Here is a 19,454-nt window from a genome sequence, read left to right on the forward strand (position 1 = left end):
CCTGTTAACACTTAACATACTAGTTGCTTAGCATGTGTGCTCAGCTGTGTTCACGGCTCAGCTGAAGGTTGATTACTCCGGCTATTACTATGGACTCCTTTTTGTGTTAAATCTAAGAAAAGACTGTGTTATCGGCTCAGCTGAAGGTTTCGTTTTTTACCTGCAGTGTTCCACAGACCTGTTGCCAGATCGTTTGTTGGATTGAGGCAAGAAACGGACTCTACTTTTGCCTCTCATTACAGCCGTGTGTGCAGGACTTAAGGTACTCGATGGCTGTGGACTTTGTTTTATGGATTGTTGCTTTGGATTATGGACTGTTTTCCCGGTTTGTGTTTTTGTTGTAAGCCGGAGTTTTATGATTATGATTATGTGTGGATTTCCTATTGGAGCTTCACGTTTGGACTCTATGTTTCAAGGACGTTGATTACTCCAGGTATTCCTATGGACTCCTTTTTGTGTTAAATCTAAGAAAAGACTGTGTTCACGGCTCAGCTGAAGGTTTCGCTGTTGTTTTTGTTTGTGTGTCACAATAAACTCACTGAACTGTGTGGATTGCTTCGGCCTTATTATTGGTCCTACTAAACTCCTGACAGAACGATCTGGCCAAATGGACCCGGCTGAAACCCCTCAGGCTCAGTGGGGCACAGACATTGAGAACTTAATCTGCGGCATGACACAGCGCTCGTGGAGATGTCCACGTCCTCAAGACAGTTGTCTCACCAAGTGGATCAGCTATCCTCTCAGTTCACTCAGCTTTTGCACCTCCTCAACCCACAGTGGTAACCTCTCCACCTCCACCGCCGCCGCCGCCGCGACAGGAGGGTGGGGATCCTCGGCTACTAAACTCCTGACAGCATGCATAGGAAATGACAGAACCATGCACCTTGACACAGTTTGGTGGACGCAGTGATTCTATGATGAGCACAGTAATTCATTTAAACTCTTTCACCTGAGGTTCCAATGAGACCCTTGGACCATATAAACATATATATGTATTTATAAACACATACAATGAGATAAAGAGTCCAGAGAGTGTTCCAGCAATGACCTAGTTGTATTCTTCATTTGTAAAACTGTTTATGGTGCAGGCCGTTACCATTTAAATTATTCACACACAATGTTATTAAGATATAATAACACAATAAGGGTAACAAAGAAGTTCATTTAAACAAAATGCCTTTTTCTTTCAACTTCAACTTTGAACTACAATTTTGAAGCTGGGTTCTTTATGTAGGAAGATGTTCCACAACAATTGGTATACGTGTTGGTTCTATTGTTTAATGGTTAAGACGCTAGACTTTGAATCCAGTGATCCAAAATGTGGTGGGTCCTGTTCGGCACTGGATGTTAAATTTAAATCACATAAACTGGTGAGATCACTCAGGCTCATGAACTCAATTGGGATAGGCCAAATCCAACGACCCTAATATGCTCCAATTCAAAAAAACTTTGTTATGTTAATGCAAAACTACAACCACCTATTAAAAGTACATATACTCTGCGTCTCTCTTGGATATCATTAATATCAATATAGATCAATTTCTGGCCACTGCCACACTCAGTGGTGTTATCAAAAAGATCATCTCTAATCCAGCAACGTCCATGTGCCCAAAGTCAAGCCATGACATAAGGTGGTTGCAATGTGTAATGGTTGGCACACTGTACTCTGGATCATGCAGTTTCAGACAAACCTGCTGACGACACAATGAATCGCTTGAAGAATGAGAATTAACCCAATGTGGCATGATCTTGTAACATTCTCAAGGTAAAGGCTGACAATCACTGATGGTGGTCAGTTTGGCAGTGCCCATTTTTACTTATTCCAGCAACTATAATACACTACAATTTACAGTTGTAGTGTATTGTGTTTCTGTGTAAGAAGATGTTTCACAAAAGCCCAATCGCTGTTGTATGGTGTAATGGTTAGCACTCCAGACTTATCAGATTATTGAGTCTCACTCTATGTGCGTGACAGTTGGCAGGTTTTTACATGTAAGGATGAAAACAGAATTTGGAGTGAGCACATTTCCACCGTGGAACAGAAATTTACTGAGAATGATGAGTAATCAAATCATACAACATGTCAATGAGTTTGAGCACAGACTTTTTATTACAACTATCATCTTATATGGATTATGAAACTTTTCCTGCATTAAATGTAACTGATACATGTGCTTGTTTTGAATACCATGATATTCAGCAAAGGGCACTCAGCTCTACCTCATTAAGAACTGAATTAAAACCAAAAACTGCTTCTTTTTCTGTGATTAGTCCCCCTTCATTGTTTTTCACCAATACAAACAAATGTTTTACCTACTGTGGAGTTTTGTTTTAAAATGTAAAGTTTACTAAAATATAGAATGTCTTTAAAACTGTTTTAAAGTATAAAATTTAGGACAAGTCGGACAAACATGATTAAAAAAAAATCAAACTCAAATGTGTGCGCATGCGCAGTTGCAGGCCAGGCAACACGCTACCAGTCATGTGACAATAACAAACCTCCCTGCTCTGGTGACGTCAGACGTACTACTTCAAAATAAAACGAAATGTGTGATTTTGCAACAATTTGCTTACCTACAATGTTTGTGTATATGCTTAAGACCAAAGGATAAAATGATATGTTTTATCTCTGTCATAACACTGTGACAGAACTGCGGTTTTCAACATATGAACGATTTTATCCTGGATGTTTAGCTTTCCGCTTCCGCTCTTCACCGTAGCTAGCTTGACTTAAGTCTCCGCCGCTTGTTAGCAGGTTAAAAGTCCGCAGCACAGACTGAAGTCGGGGTCGTCGGCTACTGCAGATAAACTAGCATGGCTCCGCTCAAGTTCTGTGCCAATATTTCCTGGCTTTTCACGGACCTGCCTGACTTCAGCCAGAGAATCTACGCGGCTGCCTCGGCGGGTTTTCAGGCTGTGGAGGCAGCCTGGCTCTACGAGTCCGACCTGCAGGAGCTACAGAGGGCTAGAGAGGCTACAGGGGTGGAGGTGGTCCTCATCAACACCCCACCTGGTTAGCACCAGCTGTTCATGCTGAAGTGGTTAATGATTACTAGCTAGCTGTTATTGACGGAATGTGTGCTTTTCAGGAGACGTAAAGACAGGCGATCTTGGTCTTGGAGCAGTTCCTGGAAGAGAAGCAGAGTTCAGACAGGGTCTTGATCTGGCTTTGAAGTATGCAAAAGCTTTGGACTGCAAAAGGTGAAGCTCAGTGGACACCCTGAAATCGAAACAGGCTCTGTGTATAAAAATGTTTGTATTTCCATCATGGTTCATACATTATTTTTGACCAAACCCTTCTGTGAAAGCTACAGTCTTCTTTAAGCACGTGTCTAATGCATTGTAGTGGTGTACAGAGCCATGATGATAAAACTGTGTCCAAGTCAGATAATTCAGATAGATACCTGACCGAACTTCAGTCGATAGAGTGAGCGGCTGGTTTGATTTCTGGTTCATCCTGGCCATATGTTAAAGTGTCCTTGGACAAGACAGTGAAACTCCATACTAGTGTCCAACAATAATGTCCTATGAAAAACAATAAAATATATCCCCCAAAAAGAAGATCATCCAAATGTTAATGTTTTCCCTGTGCATCATGTAGCAAACAAAGAAAAAGAAAAAAACTGGGTAACTTGTTGAACATCTATTGTTAACGTTAGGTTAACGTTTTCTAACATTTTCAACATGCTTCACTACCCCATTACCAGGATCCACCTGATGGCAGGGAGGGTTCCCATGGGCTCACACAGACCTACAGTTGCCAAGGAGATGGAAGCCATCTTTGTGCAGAACCTAAACTATGCTGCTGATATCCTTTCAAAGGCAAGTGACCTTTGCTCTCCAACACACACAGACAACATCAGCTAGTTGGTAATACTAGCTATTCCCCCTCTTCAAAATTCAAGAGTGATCCAATAATAATAATTAAAAATAAGTAATAATAATAATCTGATATTAGAATACATCAGTTTAATATCACACCACTCTGAATAAACAATACCGTGAAATGTCACGTCCTCACAGGAGGGCATCACCGGTTTGATTGAACCAATCAACACAAGGATCACAGATCCTAGGTATTTCCTGGACTCTCCTCATCAAGGTAAGACACTGAGGCAACTGTGTAAATGTACAACTCTCAGTACTGTTGACATTGAAACACACACATTGGTTTGTTGCTGTTGTTGTAAAAGTCAGGCAGATAAGTACATTGTTGTTAGGGAATAAGAAAACCTTGTTGATTTTAAAGGACAACTCTGGTTTGGTTCAGTCTTTGTAATTTAAAGTAGTTTGTAATTCATCAGTGGTAGAAATTTGGTTTGTGTGGCAGGAGCTGGCTGTCTGACCTGTTGAACAGACTCAGTATGACATTACACCTGGCTATGCACATGGAAGCTATTGGTTATTACATTGTGACTATTTTATTGGACATTTTCAATTAACTTTTATATTCCTGTTTTTACAGTACATATCCAGAAAATTAAGTTGTAGTATATGGCAAATTGGTTAAATTTTAACCTGATTAGGCTCACTGGCTTGCTGCCAACATACAGTTACATCCATAAATGACGAAATGATGACACATTCCTTGCAATAACCATGTTTAGTGTGGCAATAACCATACACCAAACTATATCAAATAATATCTCTACTATACTATCACAATAGTGAGTAATATTGAGCTTGGCAGAGATGATGCTGAGCTGTGTGAGTGTGGCTACCTGCCAGGAGTATTGTCTCAGCTCATCTTCAGTTTTGTGTCTGTAGCGGCTGAAATCCTGGAGAAGGTCGGAAAGTCGAACATCAAGCTGCAAATGGTGGGTGCATTGTAAATGTGTATTAATGTGAAGATTAAAAAAACATAACATCATGATGGAACTAAGCAAATGTCTCAACTGTTTCAGGACGTCTTTCACTGGCAAATAATGGATGGAAACCTGACACAAAACATACACAAGTATTTCCCTATAATTGGTGAGTATAAATAATTAGGTAATAATACTATTCGCAATTATACATTTGACAATATTATAACTCTTTTTAGGACACATGAATACAGAATGACAGCAGCACTACCACTGGAAATGTAGTTAAATCTTTCAGCCATGGTGACTGCCAGTAAACTAATCTCGTCTAAGTTTCATATCTCTAAAACCACCTGCTCTCTCTCCTATCTTTTTATTTATTTTATTTTGAAGCCTCCATCCCATTAAGACCTTTAGATATTTTAGCATTGGTACAGTATTTAGCCTTTAATACAGTTAATGGTTTTGAATAATTTCATAGTAGACAAAGTGAATTAGACTTAAACATATGAATCTCCCAGCATCTCTTTAGTTTCTGGTTTGTCTCTGGTTTCTGGTCCATAATTTTGGAAAAATAATACACTGTGAAATGTTTAAACTCTGAAATGTGATTGTTGCTCATTTTGAATTTGGTGCCAGAAGTATGTTTCTAAGACGTTTGCGCCGGACTAGAAAGATTGTGTAACTCAAAAAAAAATGGTGGAACATCTTATGGTCAGGTTGACTCACAGGTCAGCATTGTGACATTGTATAAACAAGTATCTCAGTAAGGCTGAGTATTTAGAAGTACTGAACCACTCTGTTAATGACTGCATGGGCAAATCGTTCTACAAGCTAAGCATCATCACTCTCAATGTCATTTTTTGTGGTTCATAACATTATTAAAAGATTCCAGAGAACATAAATTCAGAAGACATTTGCTATACTTTAAACAGTTTTGAGGTACTTTTACTCCACGGCTGTACAGTTGTGAGAGAAACATTGTGCTTTTATTGAACATCATTATTCATCATTTCATTGCACATCATTATGACTCAAGAAAACCGATTGATTTTGCTTTTAAGGACTACCACTGAGAATGTGTCTTCTGTTATTGCTAGCAGTCTGTTCTTGTTCCACCTAACCACTATTCCACCTGTGTTTCCAGCAATCCCTCATCAAATGTGAGACAGAAGGGTCTGTTTTTTTTCAGTTAACCTTTATTGGTAATCACAGATGCAAACAGTTTTAGTATGAGACAATATGATATAGTACGGTGCAATGTGATACAATATTCGGTACTTTATAGTCCCTATGGGGAAATGTTTCCTGGGCTACCGCTGCTGCAGTGCATTGTCAATGTATCAGGGAACTATAAAATAGTTCAAGTTCCATAGGACTGTTGCCAATCTCCCTGGACATGGCTGCAGCAAAAAAAGATAAGAGGTGAAATCCAAGGTCAAGGTACATCAGTGTCAGATCACACCATCAATCACTGTTTAGCCAAAGTGTAGTTAAAGGAAGGCAACTGAGGAGGACTCTACTGCTGAAAGTGAATCATAACAAAGCAAGAAAATACATATTGACAAGCTTTTGGGAGATAGATGACACAAAACTCTGTGAACGAGTTGCATCAGCTCTGTGTTCACAGATGCAAAAAAAGAACACTGTACCTTTTATATTCTGGAGCCAAATGTGCAGCCCATGAGTCAGAATGCTTAGTCTCAGTCACAGGTCATGGGTAATAACCTAAACACAGCTAAAAACAAAGAACCAGAAATTTGTTTTACAAAAAGACTAAAAGAGAAATCAGACTGAAAGATAAAAAATCTACTTACAGTAAATTGGTTGTCAGAATTCATATAGTTTAGTAGAATTTTGAAATGTAGTATTCCTGACCTTATTGATTGGAGGTGTGAAGTGGTAAAGTGCTAAATCGTGGACCTGTGAAAGTAATTTGTTTTCTGCTACTGTTGACTGTGAGTGGGCAGACATGTTTAGTTATGTTGTGAACTGGGGTTAAGATTACACTCCTGTAAGGTAAAAACTCACAAAGAAAAGAAAAGCACTGTCTTTTTTTTTTTGTTTTTTTTTAATTATTTTTTTGGCCACTTTGGTGCAATAGAGCATGTTGTTAGTACAACATCCACATGTTACATCACATTATAAAGCTGACACTGCGAGTGTCAGAGAACTGTTGCCAGCAGAGACACAATACATCACCAGTCATTAGTCACTGTTTGTGTACAGCTGATTAAATATCTGTCTCTCTTCTGCTAAGTGCTCCACAATGTTCAGCAGCTAGGCTCTAACTATGTCCAGGTAAACCCCCTGCATCAACTCATTTGAGCTTTACTCTAAACTTGAACTCTAAAAGTCCAAATTAAGTCAGTTTCTGTTTGCGATTTGTGTACCGTCTTCACTTTGAGATTTTACCTGAAATCACAGACTTTCAATCTGATTTAGTTATTAGTACAGATGAAGTCATCATAGTGGGTGAATATAACATTAATACGGTATATTAATATATTAAGATGTTGATGATAACTGTCTCGACACTGCATTTAATACACTGCTAGACTCCATTGGTTTAACTCAAAATGTAAATAAACCCACTTAATCTGTTTTTTTAATTTTTCAGATATTTATAAATATGATTGATTTATATATAATTTTTATGCAATCTAAATATTAAATATTATTATTATTATTAATTTACATTTCCCACGGATGTTTTATCACTAAAAGAGAAATTAGAAAACTATGTCATTAAACACTTGTGTTTTATTGGTCAAATCGTGTCACTTTTGCACCACTTAACTGCAGTGTCTGATTGAGCTCAGATAAAGCCTCTGTAGTATTACAGGTGACTGACAGAAGTCTGAAAGGAAGTGTCTGCCTGTCTCTCTGACATCTCTGCCTGGATGAGAAAAAGACACCTTCAACTTAACATTCCCAAGACTGAAGTCTTGTTCTTCCCTGCCAGACCTTCAACTCAACACAACATCAGCATTAACATTGGATCTGTGGTGACTGTCTCCCCGCTAAGTCAGCCAGAAACCTGGGGGTCATCATTGATGACCAGCTGACCTTCACGGAACACATCGCCACAGTCGCTAGGTCGTGTAGATATGCCCTCCACAACATCAGAAAGATCAGACCCTACCTGACGGAGTACACGACCCAACTCATTCTACAGGCGTAGATCTTATCTCGCCTGGATTACTGCAATGCAGTGCTGATGGGTTTACCGGGATCCACGACCAAACCCCTCCAAATGATCCAAAATGCAGCAGCACGCCTCATTTTCAATCAACCAAAAAGGTCTCATGTCACACCGCTCTTCAGATCTTTGCACTGGCTTCCTATGGCTGCAAGGATCAGGTTCAAAGCTTTGTCTCTTGCCTACAGAGTGGTCAACTCCACAGCTCCATCTTATCTCAGTTCAATCATTCAGGTCTACATCCCCTCCCGTCCAGTGCGCTCGACCGGTGAACAGCATCTGGTGGTACCAGCACCACACAGTCGACACCAAGAAAAACTGTTCAGCTCAGTGATCCCACGATGGTGGAATGAGCTGCCTATCTCTGCACACTCAGCCACCTCACTAGCAATCTTTAAAAAACTGCTGAAAACCAAAAAAAAAAAAAAAAAAAAAACTTTTCTGCTCTTTCGTTCTCACATCTCTTGAAACAGAAACACTTTTTTGACAGCACTTTGCTTTGATGTTTTTTTCTTCTTGACTTAGATTTTGTTTGCTTGCCTTGTTCCTCACTTGTAAGTCGCTTTGGATAAAAGCATCTGCTAAATGACTAAATGTAATGTAAATGTTGTTTCTCAGGTCACGTTCAGGTCGCTCAGGTTCCAGGCAGGAATGAGCCTGACAGTAATGGAGAGCTAAACTACAGCTACCTGTTCAACACACTGGAAAACTACAATTACCAGGGATACATTGGCTGCGAATACAAACCATTGGGTGAGTGTGGTGTTCATTTTGTTAATTCTGGAACCCAGTTTAAAAAAAATACATTTATCCTAATTTCATTTCACTTTAGGCTCCACAAAAGAGGGTCTGGGTTGGATCAGAGATTACTGGATTCACAGCAAGTGATGAGCACAGTGAGGAGACACAGCACAGAAGTGCCCACCTGTTTCATTAATGAATTCTGAAACAAATAAAATGTTGCTATGAATAGTAAACGTCACTTGAACCCATCACATTGTTCCACAGAACAATGACCCAAAACTCATCTCCAGGCTCTGTTACCAAGAAAGAGAATAATGTAGAGCAGAGAAATACCTCTGATAGAAACCTGATAAAACTCCAAACAAAAAAAGTGTAAAGATTTGCAAGACTAATTGAGACCTATCCACATAGAATGTGAATGCAGCCAAAGGTGGATCTGCTAAATACTGAGCTGAAGAGAGTGAATATTAATGCACACAGATTTCACCTTATATATTTTTATTTAATTGGTAAACATGCTCTACGTGTGCTCTTACATACACGTTGATGTGATCTAGCAGCATCTACTAAACACTGAAAGCATTTCAATAACCACAGTCGTAACCAAACATGAGATCTGTGGAAGAATTTGTACTGCTGCAGGATACTTACAGCACAGGGAAAAAAATCTGTTCAGCCTTCCTGTCTGAATGAATAGATGAAGTATAAACATAGTTATTTGGATGATGTTTAATTTGAGCAGAAGTTAATGCTATTGGTTGTACTGGCCTAAGGAGTAACGCTCACATTGCAGCTCGAGATTGTGTTGTGTAAGGGTTGTTCAAGTAACACTCTCAAACACAACAATATGTGAAACAGACCTTGCATAGCTCCACATGTCCATGTTTGAGTATTTGTGTGAACTATGTCTGGGGCCTTGGTTTGTCAACTGCTGCTGTTTGCTGTGTTCAATGGCAGTACTGACTGCAGATAATTTGTGCTGTGAGGTGTTTGGAGACTGTTCAGAGTGTAGGTCATTTGTATATCACGAGGCGTTCAGGTACAGTTCAGACTGTGCGTCTTCTACAAAAACAAAATAAAAACCCAGCCATAGTATAAAAATGTATGTCTAAATCTTGTGCCTGGCAGAAGGCACAAGATGTTCAGGTCTGCACTGTATGTCAGCACTTGTGTTCAGCTTTCTGCAGTCTGAGCTGCTCCATGATCCAATTACAAACAGTGGTGAGCATTCTGAAATACAGTGTCATGAAAAAGTATGTGGACCTTTTGGTTTTCTGCATGAATGTGTCGTAAAATGTGATCTGATCTTCAGGTCTCCCAACATCAGAACAAATATTGGACTGGAGTCGGACTTTTGTGTCTTTTTGTACCGTTTTTTTGAGAATGTATTTTTAAAATAAACTTAAGTCAGTGGTTCAGCTTTCACATTTTAGCTGCTCAGTTAATCTGTAACACTTTATGATGAAGTTACAAAATTATCTTGAATTTATGCACAAAAAATGATGAATTTATATATGTAATGCTTTGTGAACTTTCAAGACTAAACAGTAATTAGTATGCCATGCCTCAATGAAGACCAAGCCATTCATAAATGCAACAAGTAATGTATTTTAATCTACCTGACATGAGTTATTATGGGTTTAAGCCCATTTAAAAAAATAAATAAATGATAGTTCCTTTGTGTTAATCTGTGTATTGTGAACATATATTTTAGGCTGATTAAAACATGAGAAATGATTACTGATAAATACTGACATGACAGAAACCACTTGTTCCCTAAATGAAGTGTCAGGTCCAGTTCATGCAGAAAGCTCCACATCACAGTTCCTGGTTCAATCCAAAATGAAAGAGTAAACACTGTGCACATGCGACTTTGAACTGTTTACACATTTGAACAAACACAGATAAAACTTGTAAAACAGCAATGAAAGGGCAGCGAGTCCAGGTTGTCCAAAAGTACATATTATTTTGATCTATGACATTCTCATTTATCAATAGATTGTGTTCCCATTAAGTCTAAAGAATCTCACAATTATCCCCCTTAAGATAAGAATAATGCCAGGCACCCCGTGCTTTTCACAGATGAGCGCAGGTTCACTCTGGGCACATGTGACATATACATTTACATTTAGTTATTTGGCAGATGCTTTTATCCAAAGCAACTTACAAGTGAGATAGAAAGCAAGCAAAATATCTAAGCAATAAGAAGAACTTTAAAGTAAAGTACTTTAGGAAGATCTGTTTCTGTTTAATGGGGTATAAGTGCAAGATTTATTTTAAGTTTTAAGTTTAGAGAAAGATTGAAGTGCAGAGAAAGGTTCTGAAGAGTTCTGTTCTGTTAAAAGTGAGGCAGCTGAGTGTGCAGAGGTGGGTAGGTGATTCTAACATTGTGGAACCACTGAGCTGAAAAGGTTTTGCTGGGATCTCGGAGTTATCTTTGACCAGGATATCTGCTTTACTTCATACTTAAAAGAAATCTCTAGAACTGCTTTTTTTCACCTGAGGAATATTTCTAACATTAGGATCATCCTGTCCCAAAGTGATGCTGAAAAACTAGTCCATGCATTTGTTACTATCAGACTGGACTATTGTAATTCCTTATTAATAGGATGCCCTAATAACTCATTAAAAAGCCTCAAGTTAATCCAAAATGCTGCAGCCAGAGTTCTGACTGGAATTAGCAAGAGAGATCATATTTCTCCTACGTTAGCTTCTCTCCATTGGCTCCCTGTTATGTTGTATATTCTGAAATGTGGGGTCTGATCTTTCTAATATTGAAAATTGCAAATCTGCACACCCTTGAGACATGAAAAAGTGTGGATAAGATGAGGAGAATGTTATGCTGCCTGTGACATTGTTCAGCATGACTGGTTTGGAGTTGGGTCAGTTATGGTCTAGGGAGGTACACACGTGGAACCTGGTCTGGACAAAAATGATGGTACCCATAACTTAATATTTTGTTGCACAATCTTTGAAGCAATCACTGCAATGAAACAATTTCTGTAACTCTCAATAAGACTTCTGCACAGGTATTTTGGTTAACTCACTAGCAAACTACTTCAGCAGTTTCAGGTTTGATGGGTGCCTTCTCCAGACTGCATGTTTCAGTTCTTTCCACAGATGTTCAATATGATTTAGATCAGGACTCGTAGAAGGCCACTTCAGAATGGTCCAATGATTTGTTCTCAGATAAAAACACCCAAGAATGGCTTTGTTTTGGGTTATTATCCTGTTGGAGGACTATGGCCTGTGACAAAGACCAAGCTTTCTGACACTGGGCAGCACATTTTGCTCCAGGATCCCTTGATAGTCTTGAGATTTCATTGTACCCTGCAGAGATTTAAGACACCCTGTGCCAGATGCAGCAAAGATGTGTTCCACAGTGAGTACAGTGTTCTTTTCTTTATATGCTTGATTTTTGCATCTGAGAACACAGAGCTGATATGACTTGCCAGAAAGTTCCAGTTTTGTCTCTTTCTTTAACAGAAGGGTACTAATTTTTTAAATTGTAAACAATTTTGTCCTCATGTGTATATCCATGGAGAGCCGCAAAGACATCTAAAGGCTAGACAATGGCATCCTGAGTGCCATTGGGTAGGGATGAAATCCTTGGACCCAGTGTCAGACTGTGCAATTTGTCCTGGATTCCTCATGGTGCATGATAATACTCGGTCTCATGTGGCAAGAGCATGCAGACAGGTCTCAGATGGTTGGTTAAAATGGCAAAAAAAAAGAAACCACATAATTTGCCATCATTGGAATTAGACAGTATTTAGCTGACAAGTTTAGTTGAATAGCATATAGTTCTTTATAGTGGTACTGTATATTGATAGCGCAGCATCATTTGGCAGCTGACCAAGTACTGATGAACCACTCGCAGGTGGAAGTCATAGCTGAAGGAGTGAACGTGCATCAGGTCCCGCACCTTATCACACTCCTCAGTGAAAAGCATGGAAAGCTAAACCAGAAGGGACATGATCATTACCAGCACAGAATGACCAGCTGACAATCACAGAGGGAAAAAGAGTCTTAGTGAAAAAGTATTTTCACAGATGCAGAGGTTACTCTAACTCCAAACTCCAGTCTGGCCATTCTTATTACAAGGATGACTTTAGAATGACTTTTGGATGACTGTGACTGTAAAATAGATAGAACCTACACAAACCTTTCTCAGAATGGTCATCTGTCCAATGATCCATTTGTGAATATGCTTTGCATTTCAAGGGGAAGTTCCAGCTGCTTTGCTCCTTGGTGAGAAACCTTTGTAAGAAACTTTGATATCAATCAGATTCACAATAGTATCTAATTTAATTAAATCCAACATCAAACAGAGGCTAACAAAAGCATTCATTGCAAATGCAAATGGCTGCAGTGAGAGGCCAGGCTCTGCAGTTAATTGGAGCACAATAAGCGAGTTAAATGTTACTGCTGCATTCGCTTTCATCTGGACCAGTTGTACAAATAGGCTTTATGAAATCAAAGTAGCATAAAATGTGTATTTATCTCTCTAGCTAGTAAAAACCTTCATCTGTTATGTGGAATTTTTGCACACACGTTTTGCTGTCTTGTCACTTGTCCAGAAACTAGTGAAAATGCAGATTTGGTAATTACTGCCATGGCAGAGATAAGAAAGAACAAGATTATTCATTTAGTACAGTGGTATGAAAAACATAAAGATTAACTTTTCTCTCCCCAGTGATGTACCCACAGTCTGGCAGACAAATTAAGTTTGACCTCTTAGTCTGCTATCTGTGGAGCCAGGAAGCCTCTGGGACTACAGGGATGCTTCAGAGCAGAGTTGTACATTTCCTGTGTGTGTCTGCTAGACTTTCAAGCTAACAAGTATTATTTCCTAACCTGGAATCTCAAATGGTTCGTGTCCTATCCATTTAAACACCCTGTGTAGCTATGACAAGAACAAATTGCTAGGTTGAGTTGAGTGGCGGCAGCTCGACTCCTGTCAGCCTTTCTGTTAAAGAGAAATGAATCAAAGTGGCCACTATGTCAAGAGAAGCTTTAATCATGAGATCATTCAAGAAAATTTAGATAACAAGAACAAGAACTGACAAGAATGGCCATAAGAGGAAATAGTGTTTTTATACATGCACTGAAACCCTGAACATCTCCAGACTTTACACAAACAATACACAAACAAAGAATGGGAGAAACTTTTCAAAAATATGTTTGTCAAGCTTGTAGCATCATACTCGAAAAGACTGTGAATACTTATGTACATGTGATTCTTTCGGTTTTTATTTTAAATAAATTAGCAAATACCATGTCCCAATTGCCAGATTCTTTGTCTAGGGATTGGGTTGTCGAGGCACCTCCACACGGCTGCCACCCAATCCACACTGCACCGACCCCTTATGCGCCTTCCTGCGGGTGGTGGGCCTACAGGAAGGCGGTCCCACGTCGCTCCTTCGGGCTGCGCCCGGCCGGGTCCCGTAGGAGAGATCCCAGCCACCAGGCGCTCTACGTGCCCCAACCCCAGGCCTGGCTCCAGGGTGGGGTCCCGGTGACGCCAATCCGGGCGACGTATCCGACCCTGATTTTTCACTTGTCATAAGGGGTTTATGAACTGCTCTTAGTCTGGCCCGTCGCCTAGGACCTGTTTGCCTTGGGAGACCCTACCAGGGGCTTAAGCCCCCGGCAACATAGCTCCTAGGGTCATTCGGGCACGCAAACCCCTCCACCACAGTAAGGTGGCAGTTCAGGGAGGGGCTCAACTGAAAAAAGGTGGCTTGCACCCTCCAGGTTGGGGGGGGAGATCCTCCCTCAAGTGGAGGAGTTTAAGTATCTTGGGGTCTTGTTCACGAGTGAGGGAAATAGGGAGCGTGAGATTGACAGACGGATTGGTGCATCGGCAGCAGTAATGCGGTCGGTGTACCGGTCCGTCGTGGTGAAAAAGGAGCTGAGCCGAAAGGCAAAGCTCTCGATTTACCAGTCAGTCTACGTTCCTACCTCACCTATGGTCATGAGCTTTGGGTCATGACCGAAAGGACAAGGTCGCGGATACAAGCGGCCGAAATGAGTTTCCTCCGCAGAATGGCTGGGCGCACCCTTAGAGATAGGGTGAGGAGCTCAGTCACCTGGGAGGAGCTCGGAGTAGAGCCGCTGCTCCTCTGCATCGAGAGGTGGCTTGGGCATCTGTTTCGGATGCCCCCGGGACGCCTCGTAGGGGAGGTTTTCCGGTCCTGTCCCACCGGGAAAAGGCCCCGGGGAAGACCCAGGACACGTTGGAGGGACTATGTCTCTCGGCTGGCCTGGGAACGCCTCAGTGTCCCCCCGGAAGAACTGGAGGAGGTGTCTAGGGAGAGGGAAGTCTGGGCATCTCTGCTTAAGCTGCTCCCCCCGCGACCCGGCCCCGGATAAGCGGATGAGAATGGATGGATGGAATTAGCAAATATTTCTAAACTTCTTTTATGTTATCATTATGGGGTGTTGTTTGTGGAATTCTGAGGAATATAATACATTTAATCCATTTTGGAAGAATTCTGTAACATCTATCCGTCTATCTGTTTATTGCCTTAACTGTTTTTAATTTAATTACACCTGAAAATTTTACCACCTAATTTAAAATGTTAGATATTAGTTAGATAGTCTGTTTTGATTTTGATTTTGTCGGACTTGTTGGAATTTTCTTGTTGGGACTGTCATCCCTGGTAAGTTATGCTTGTATCATGGCAGTTGAGTATGAGGGAAAAATCTCACACATGTAAAAAAAAACATTGTCATAGATTTTCTGATGTGGATTATTTTTACATTAGAAGGTGCTGGCATCACATAGAGTAAAACCCGGTACCCAGGCACACACCCCCACTAGTTCTCCATGTCAGCAACACTGATGTAACAAAAGCTAGCTTAGTGAGGATGTTTAAGACTGCTGGAATTATGTGCCAACATTGATTAACTGTCTCCTGTGGGGTAATGATGGGATGTATAGCAGGCTTATTTCTCTGAACTGATGGCCTGCTTGTCACTGCAGTGAGCAGAGGATTTGTTTCTAATTGGTCTTTTTTCTGTGCCTTGACAGTGGACAGCCTTCATCCTTCAGCCTACATTATATATATACAACATATATACAAGCTCAACTCAGCTTTGACATTAGGCATTTAGCACTCTGCAGGTCACAGGTGACGAGAGCCTGCAATTTGTTTGGGATTAGACCTAGAAATGTCAGTGTTGGGTTTAGGCACTGAATAAACACGATTAGGCTTAATTTACTTTAAATGCTTCCTTTCGGGGTTAGGTTAAGGCACAAAATAAATCCGGTGAGGTGTTGCTAAAAATGACTGCTTTCTTAACTTCACACAATGTTCGTCACATGACAAACATGACTTTCTCACCAGTCACTGTCCTTATGTTACTGGTAACAATAACATCAATAGAAATTTGTCTTATACTGGACATAAACCCAGTCTCATGTGTACTGTACTTCAAATAGAGAACTGCATTACACTAGTCATAGCTTCACTTCATTGGCTCCCTACTCTGGTCAGATGTCATTTATATGCTTTAACTTTAGTAAGTGGTTTATTTACAGATTATTATTGGGTTTGTACCATTACAAATTCTATTGATTTTTCAAACCCACAATGAATAGTTTAGTCCACGTAGTCCTGCCAATAAGATTATTGTACTTTTCTGCATCTTTCTAACCCACTGTTTAACACATAAACATTTAGGCTAAACGCCTCTCCCTCTCCTCCACTCTCTCTGGAGCCTGTCCTTGTCCCAGGTCTTATCTCCTGACAGCACCTGAAGTTGTTTGATGTCCTCCTTTATCATATATCTGTTTACTTCTTGTTCTTCTCTTTCCACTTTCCACTCACTCCAACCCATCGGGGCCACCCACCCTGACCCTAGTTCTGCTGGAGGTTCTGGAGATTTTTTCTGTTAAAGTCCATTTTTACTATTCATTGCTGCTCAAGTGGAACTTGATAGGTTTTCGTCTAGGTCTTGACCTTACAACAACAATGATAATAATAACAACTGATATTTTATTATTTTCCTTGGAGAAATTCTTTTAAGACAGGCTGCTTCTTGAGGGGCTAAGGGTTAGCAGCTCAGTGTCTTGTCCAGGGACACTTCAACATGTGACCAGGTAACAATCAGGAATTGTTTGCATTTTGCCTTCACCATGTAAGTTAGTCTCCACGGCTTTTCTGCTTTGTGTTTGGCAAGAGGGATGTCTTTACTCATTGGTTCCTGTGCACTTTAATAATGGCAAAGACTCTTAATTGCATATTGCATTCAGTGCCCCTAGTCCCTGTTTCACTTCATGTCATTATTTATATAATACCACTCTGGGCTTTTACATTAAAGTAACTAAAAACACAAAAAGTACTTTCTTGGCTGCTCTCCTTACACAAAACAATGCTTGATCAAGGTTCTAAAAAGAAAAACAGATTTTTGTATTTTTTAATACTACTTACAGATTTTCTTTTACTACCTTCTAGTTGTATTCTATTAAGGAGTCTAAGAAACAGACATATATATGGTCATTTTGCACAATACTGTTAATAAATTGTGACACAGTTCTGTCCGATTATGTCCAAGGTGCTACCTAGCCACTTTGAATGTTTTGAATGAAATATCTCATATAAAGATAAAGCTAAATTTCATTCATGGAACAATGAAAAACCTCTTCATGTGCAAAATCTGATGCAACGATAGTATATTCAGTAACCCTATGAACAAAGCCTACCACAACTCTTCCTAGAGTGGCACGCTCTAGTTTGAGCAGTATGTTAACAGAGGAACAGACGCAGCATATGTGATCCTGCTTATTTATCTACACAATCAATAGCTCCTAAGGAGCAATAAGTATGCAATTCCTGTATGATTTTATCAGTCTCTCATATATTTGTATTTATTTTTAGTCTTCTAATGTAGGTTTTTGTGGTGTGCTGCGGATCATTGTCCTGTTCCGTGACCAAATTTCAACTAAGCTTTAGTTGGCATTGTGTTAACACACACCTGAATGTACCAGACCAGCAAACTGCCAAAACCTCTGCCTTTGCAGAGGTCTGTACACCTGCTGATGATTAGTAGAACCTGTAACATACCCCTTTAAATACAATGGAAGCAGTAAGTGCATACTTAGTAATGCACATTTTTTCTTTTCTTTTTTAGCTTAATTTTTGTAAAATAATACAATAATGGTATGGTGAAAAAAAGGTATCTGTTGTTTCAATACCAATCCAAGGAATTGTATTGTTTTTAAACAATAAAAGCCTCTTTCTTTCAGGAAACAGGGATTATATGCTAAATATGTTGTTTTTAATCATGCAATGGGAACTGCTTTAGTGTGCTGTTAACAAAACAATTTGATTTCTGTGGTGTACTTTTTGTGTGTCTCTCGTGCTCCACCTAGGGACTGCCCACCATTGAAACCTGACTATTTTCCCACAAGTGAAAACATGTTTGACACAATCTCCTGTTGTGTACTACATGTCTAAAAGAGCAATTTTCAATGACAATGACAATGTTTTACAAATATCTGCAGTTTTATAATCCAGCAGAGCAGTATGAAAAACAAAAATGGATGGTGCAATAGAGCTAACTATTTTTGACGGTCCAACTATAACTAACTAACAGAACAAATGATTAGGGAGAAGTCCTGACCTGAACAATATAAGATTTGCACAGACTTATAACTGCGTCTATTTCACTTATCATTCACTCATTGCTATTCCATTGAAATTAACTGATATTTCCTCAGTTTAAAAACTGCTGCCCTTTAAGGTAAGCTTACCTTAAACTGCTGCTGTTGAAATAATATAGAAAAATAGGAATAATAGGATGATGGAAGACAACACAAAAAAATATCCCTATGTCAAACTTCTAAACTATGTAAGTCACAAAAATAATTGACTTGAAATATTTCAGCCAACATGGCCTCAGTTCAGCTTTAAAAAAGAGGAGAACAGTGAAAGAACGTAACAGACGAAGACAAGTCAATGAGCTGGACCTTGGGAACACAAGAATTTGCAATGAATGTCTGATTGTCAAGAACTGTTCTGTAAACAGAATTGTTCTGGTGCAAATATGCATGTGCTGTATTGCTGTGACTTGTTTATACAAGTGAAATTCAAGCTTATATTTCGTGAAAACCAAATGTTGGTTCACCACTGACTTAGTGTTCTCCTTGAAAAAATGCTTTGTGTTGCGCTTTAACTTGGTAAGTATATTCCTTATTAGTTACCCAGCTACATGAAACTCAAACACCTTACTAACACAGACTGTGTACAGTCAAACCCTGATATATATTCTTTCTCTGTGATGTAGAGCTCCAATATTGACCAAATAGTAAAATCTCCTCTAAAAATCAGCTCCAGCAATGCACACTGTTGTCGTGAATTTATTTCTTTATTACCACACACACACATACCATCCTGCTGCCCCAGATCACCGGCCTCATTTCTGTGACAGCACAGTGACCAGAACAAGCAGCGCTCCGGCCTTATTTTTTGACCTTGAAATTATCAAGAGCAAAATCGCTTGCAGAACGCAGTGAGTGAGAGGGATTGTTGATCAGCAGAAGGGAGTTCAGGTAACCCGGTGCTGTTGAGTTGAACACATCGTAGGCACCGGTCAGGGCTTTGAACCTGATACATTCAACTAAGAGCAAATGTCGGTGAAGATTTTCAGTTGTCCGGGTGAAGTCATCTGGAAGTTGAGTCATGGCAACTGAACTT

At 39.8% G+C, this 19,454-nt stretch overlaps 1 protein-coding gene across 1 annotated transcript; it reads left to right on the plus strand.

Moving 5' to 3' along the window:
• The first annotated feature begins 2,535 nt into the window (after positions 1-2,535).
• hyi (hydroxypyruvate isomerase) lies at positions 2,536-10,439 on the plus strand. Its single transcript, XM_026346389.2, has 8 exons — positions 2,536-3,013; positions 3,090-3,201; positions 3,708-3,822; positions 4,024-4,102; positions 4,768-4,817; positions 4,905-4,974; positions 8,626-8,760; positions 8,840-10,439. Exons 1-8 carry the CDS (start codon positions 2,815-2,817, stop codon positions 8,893-8,895), a joined length of 816 nt encoding a protein of 271 aa, XP_026202174.1. The 5' UTR covers positions 2,536-2,814; the 3' UTR covers positions 8,896-10,439.
• Positions 10,440-19,454: the final 9,015 nt, after the last annotated feature.

This window comes from Anabas testudineus, chromosome 4 (genome assembly GCF_900324465.2).
Source record: "Anabas testudineus chromosome 4, fAnaTes1.2, whole genome shotgun sequence".
Taxonomy (NCBI): Eukaryota; Metazoa; Chordata; class Actinopteri; order Anabantiformes; family Anabantidae; genus Anabas; species Anabas testudineus.

Excerpts from the sequence above, each read along its gene's own strand:
- hyi (XM_026346389.2), top strand. The coding sequence starts at position 2,815 with ATGGCTCCGCTCAAGTTCTGTGCCAATATTTCCTGGCTTTTCACGGAC. Across the intron at positions 4,103-4,767 it reads CCTGGACTCTCCTCATCAAG|CGGCTGAAATCCTGGAGAAG; the intron begins GTAAGACACTGA and ends TTGTGTCTGTAG. Across the intron at positions 8,761-8,839 it reads CTGCGAATACAAACCATTGG|GCTCCACAAAAGAGGGTCTG; the intron begins GTGAGTGTGGTG and ends ATTTCACTTTAG.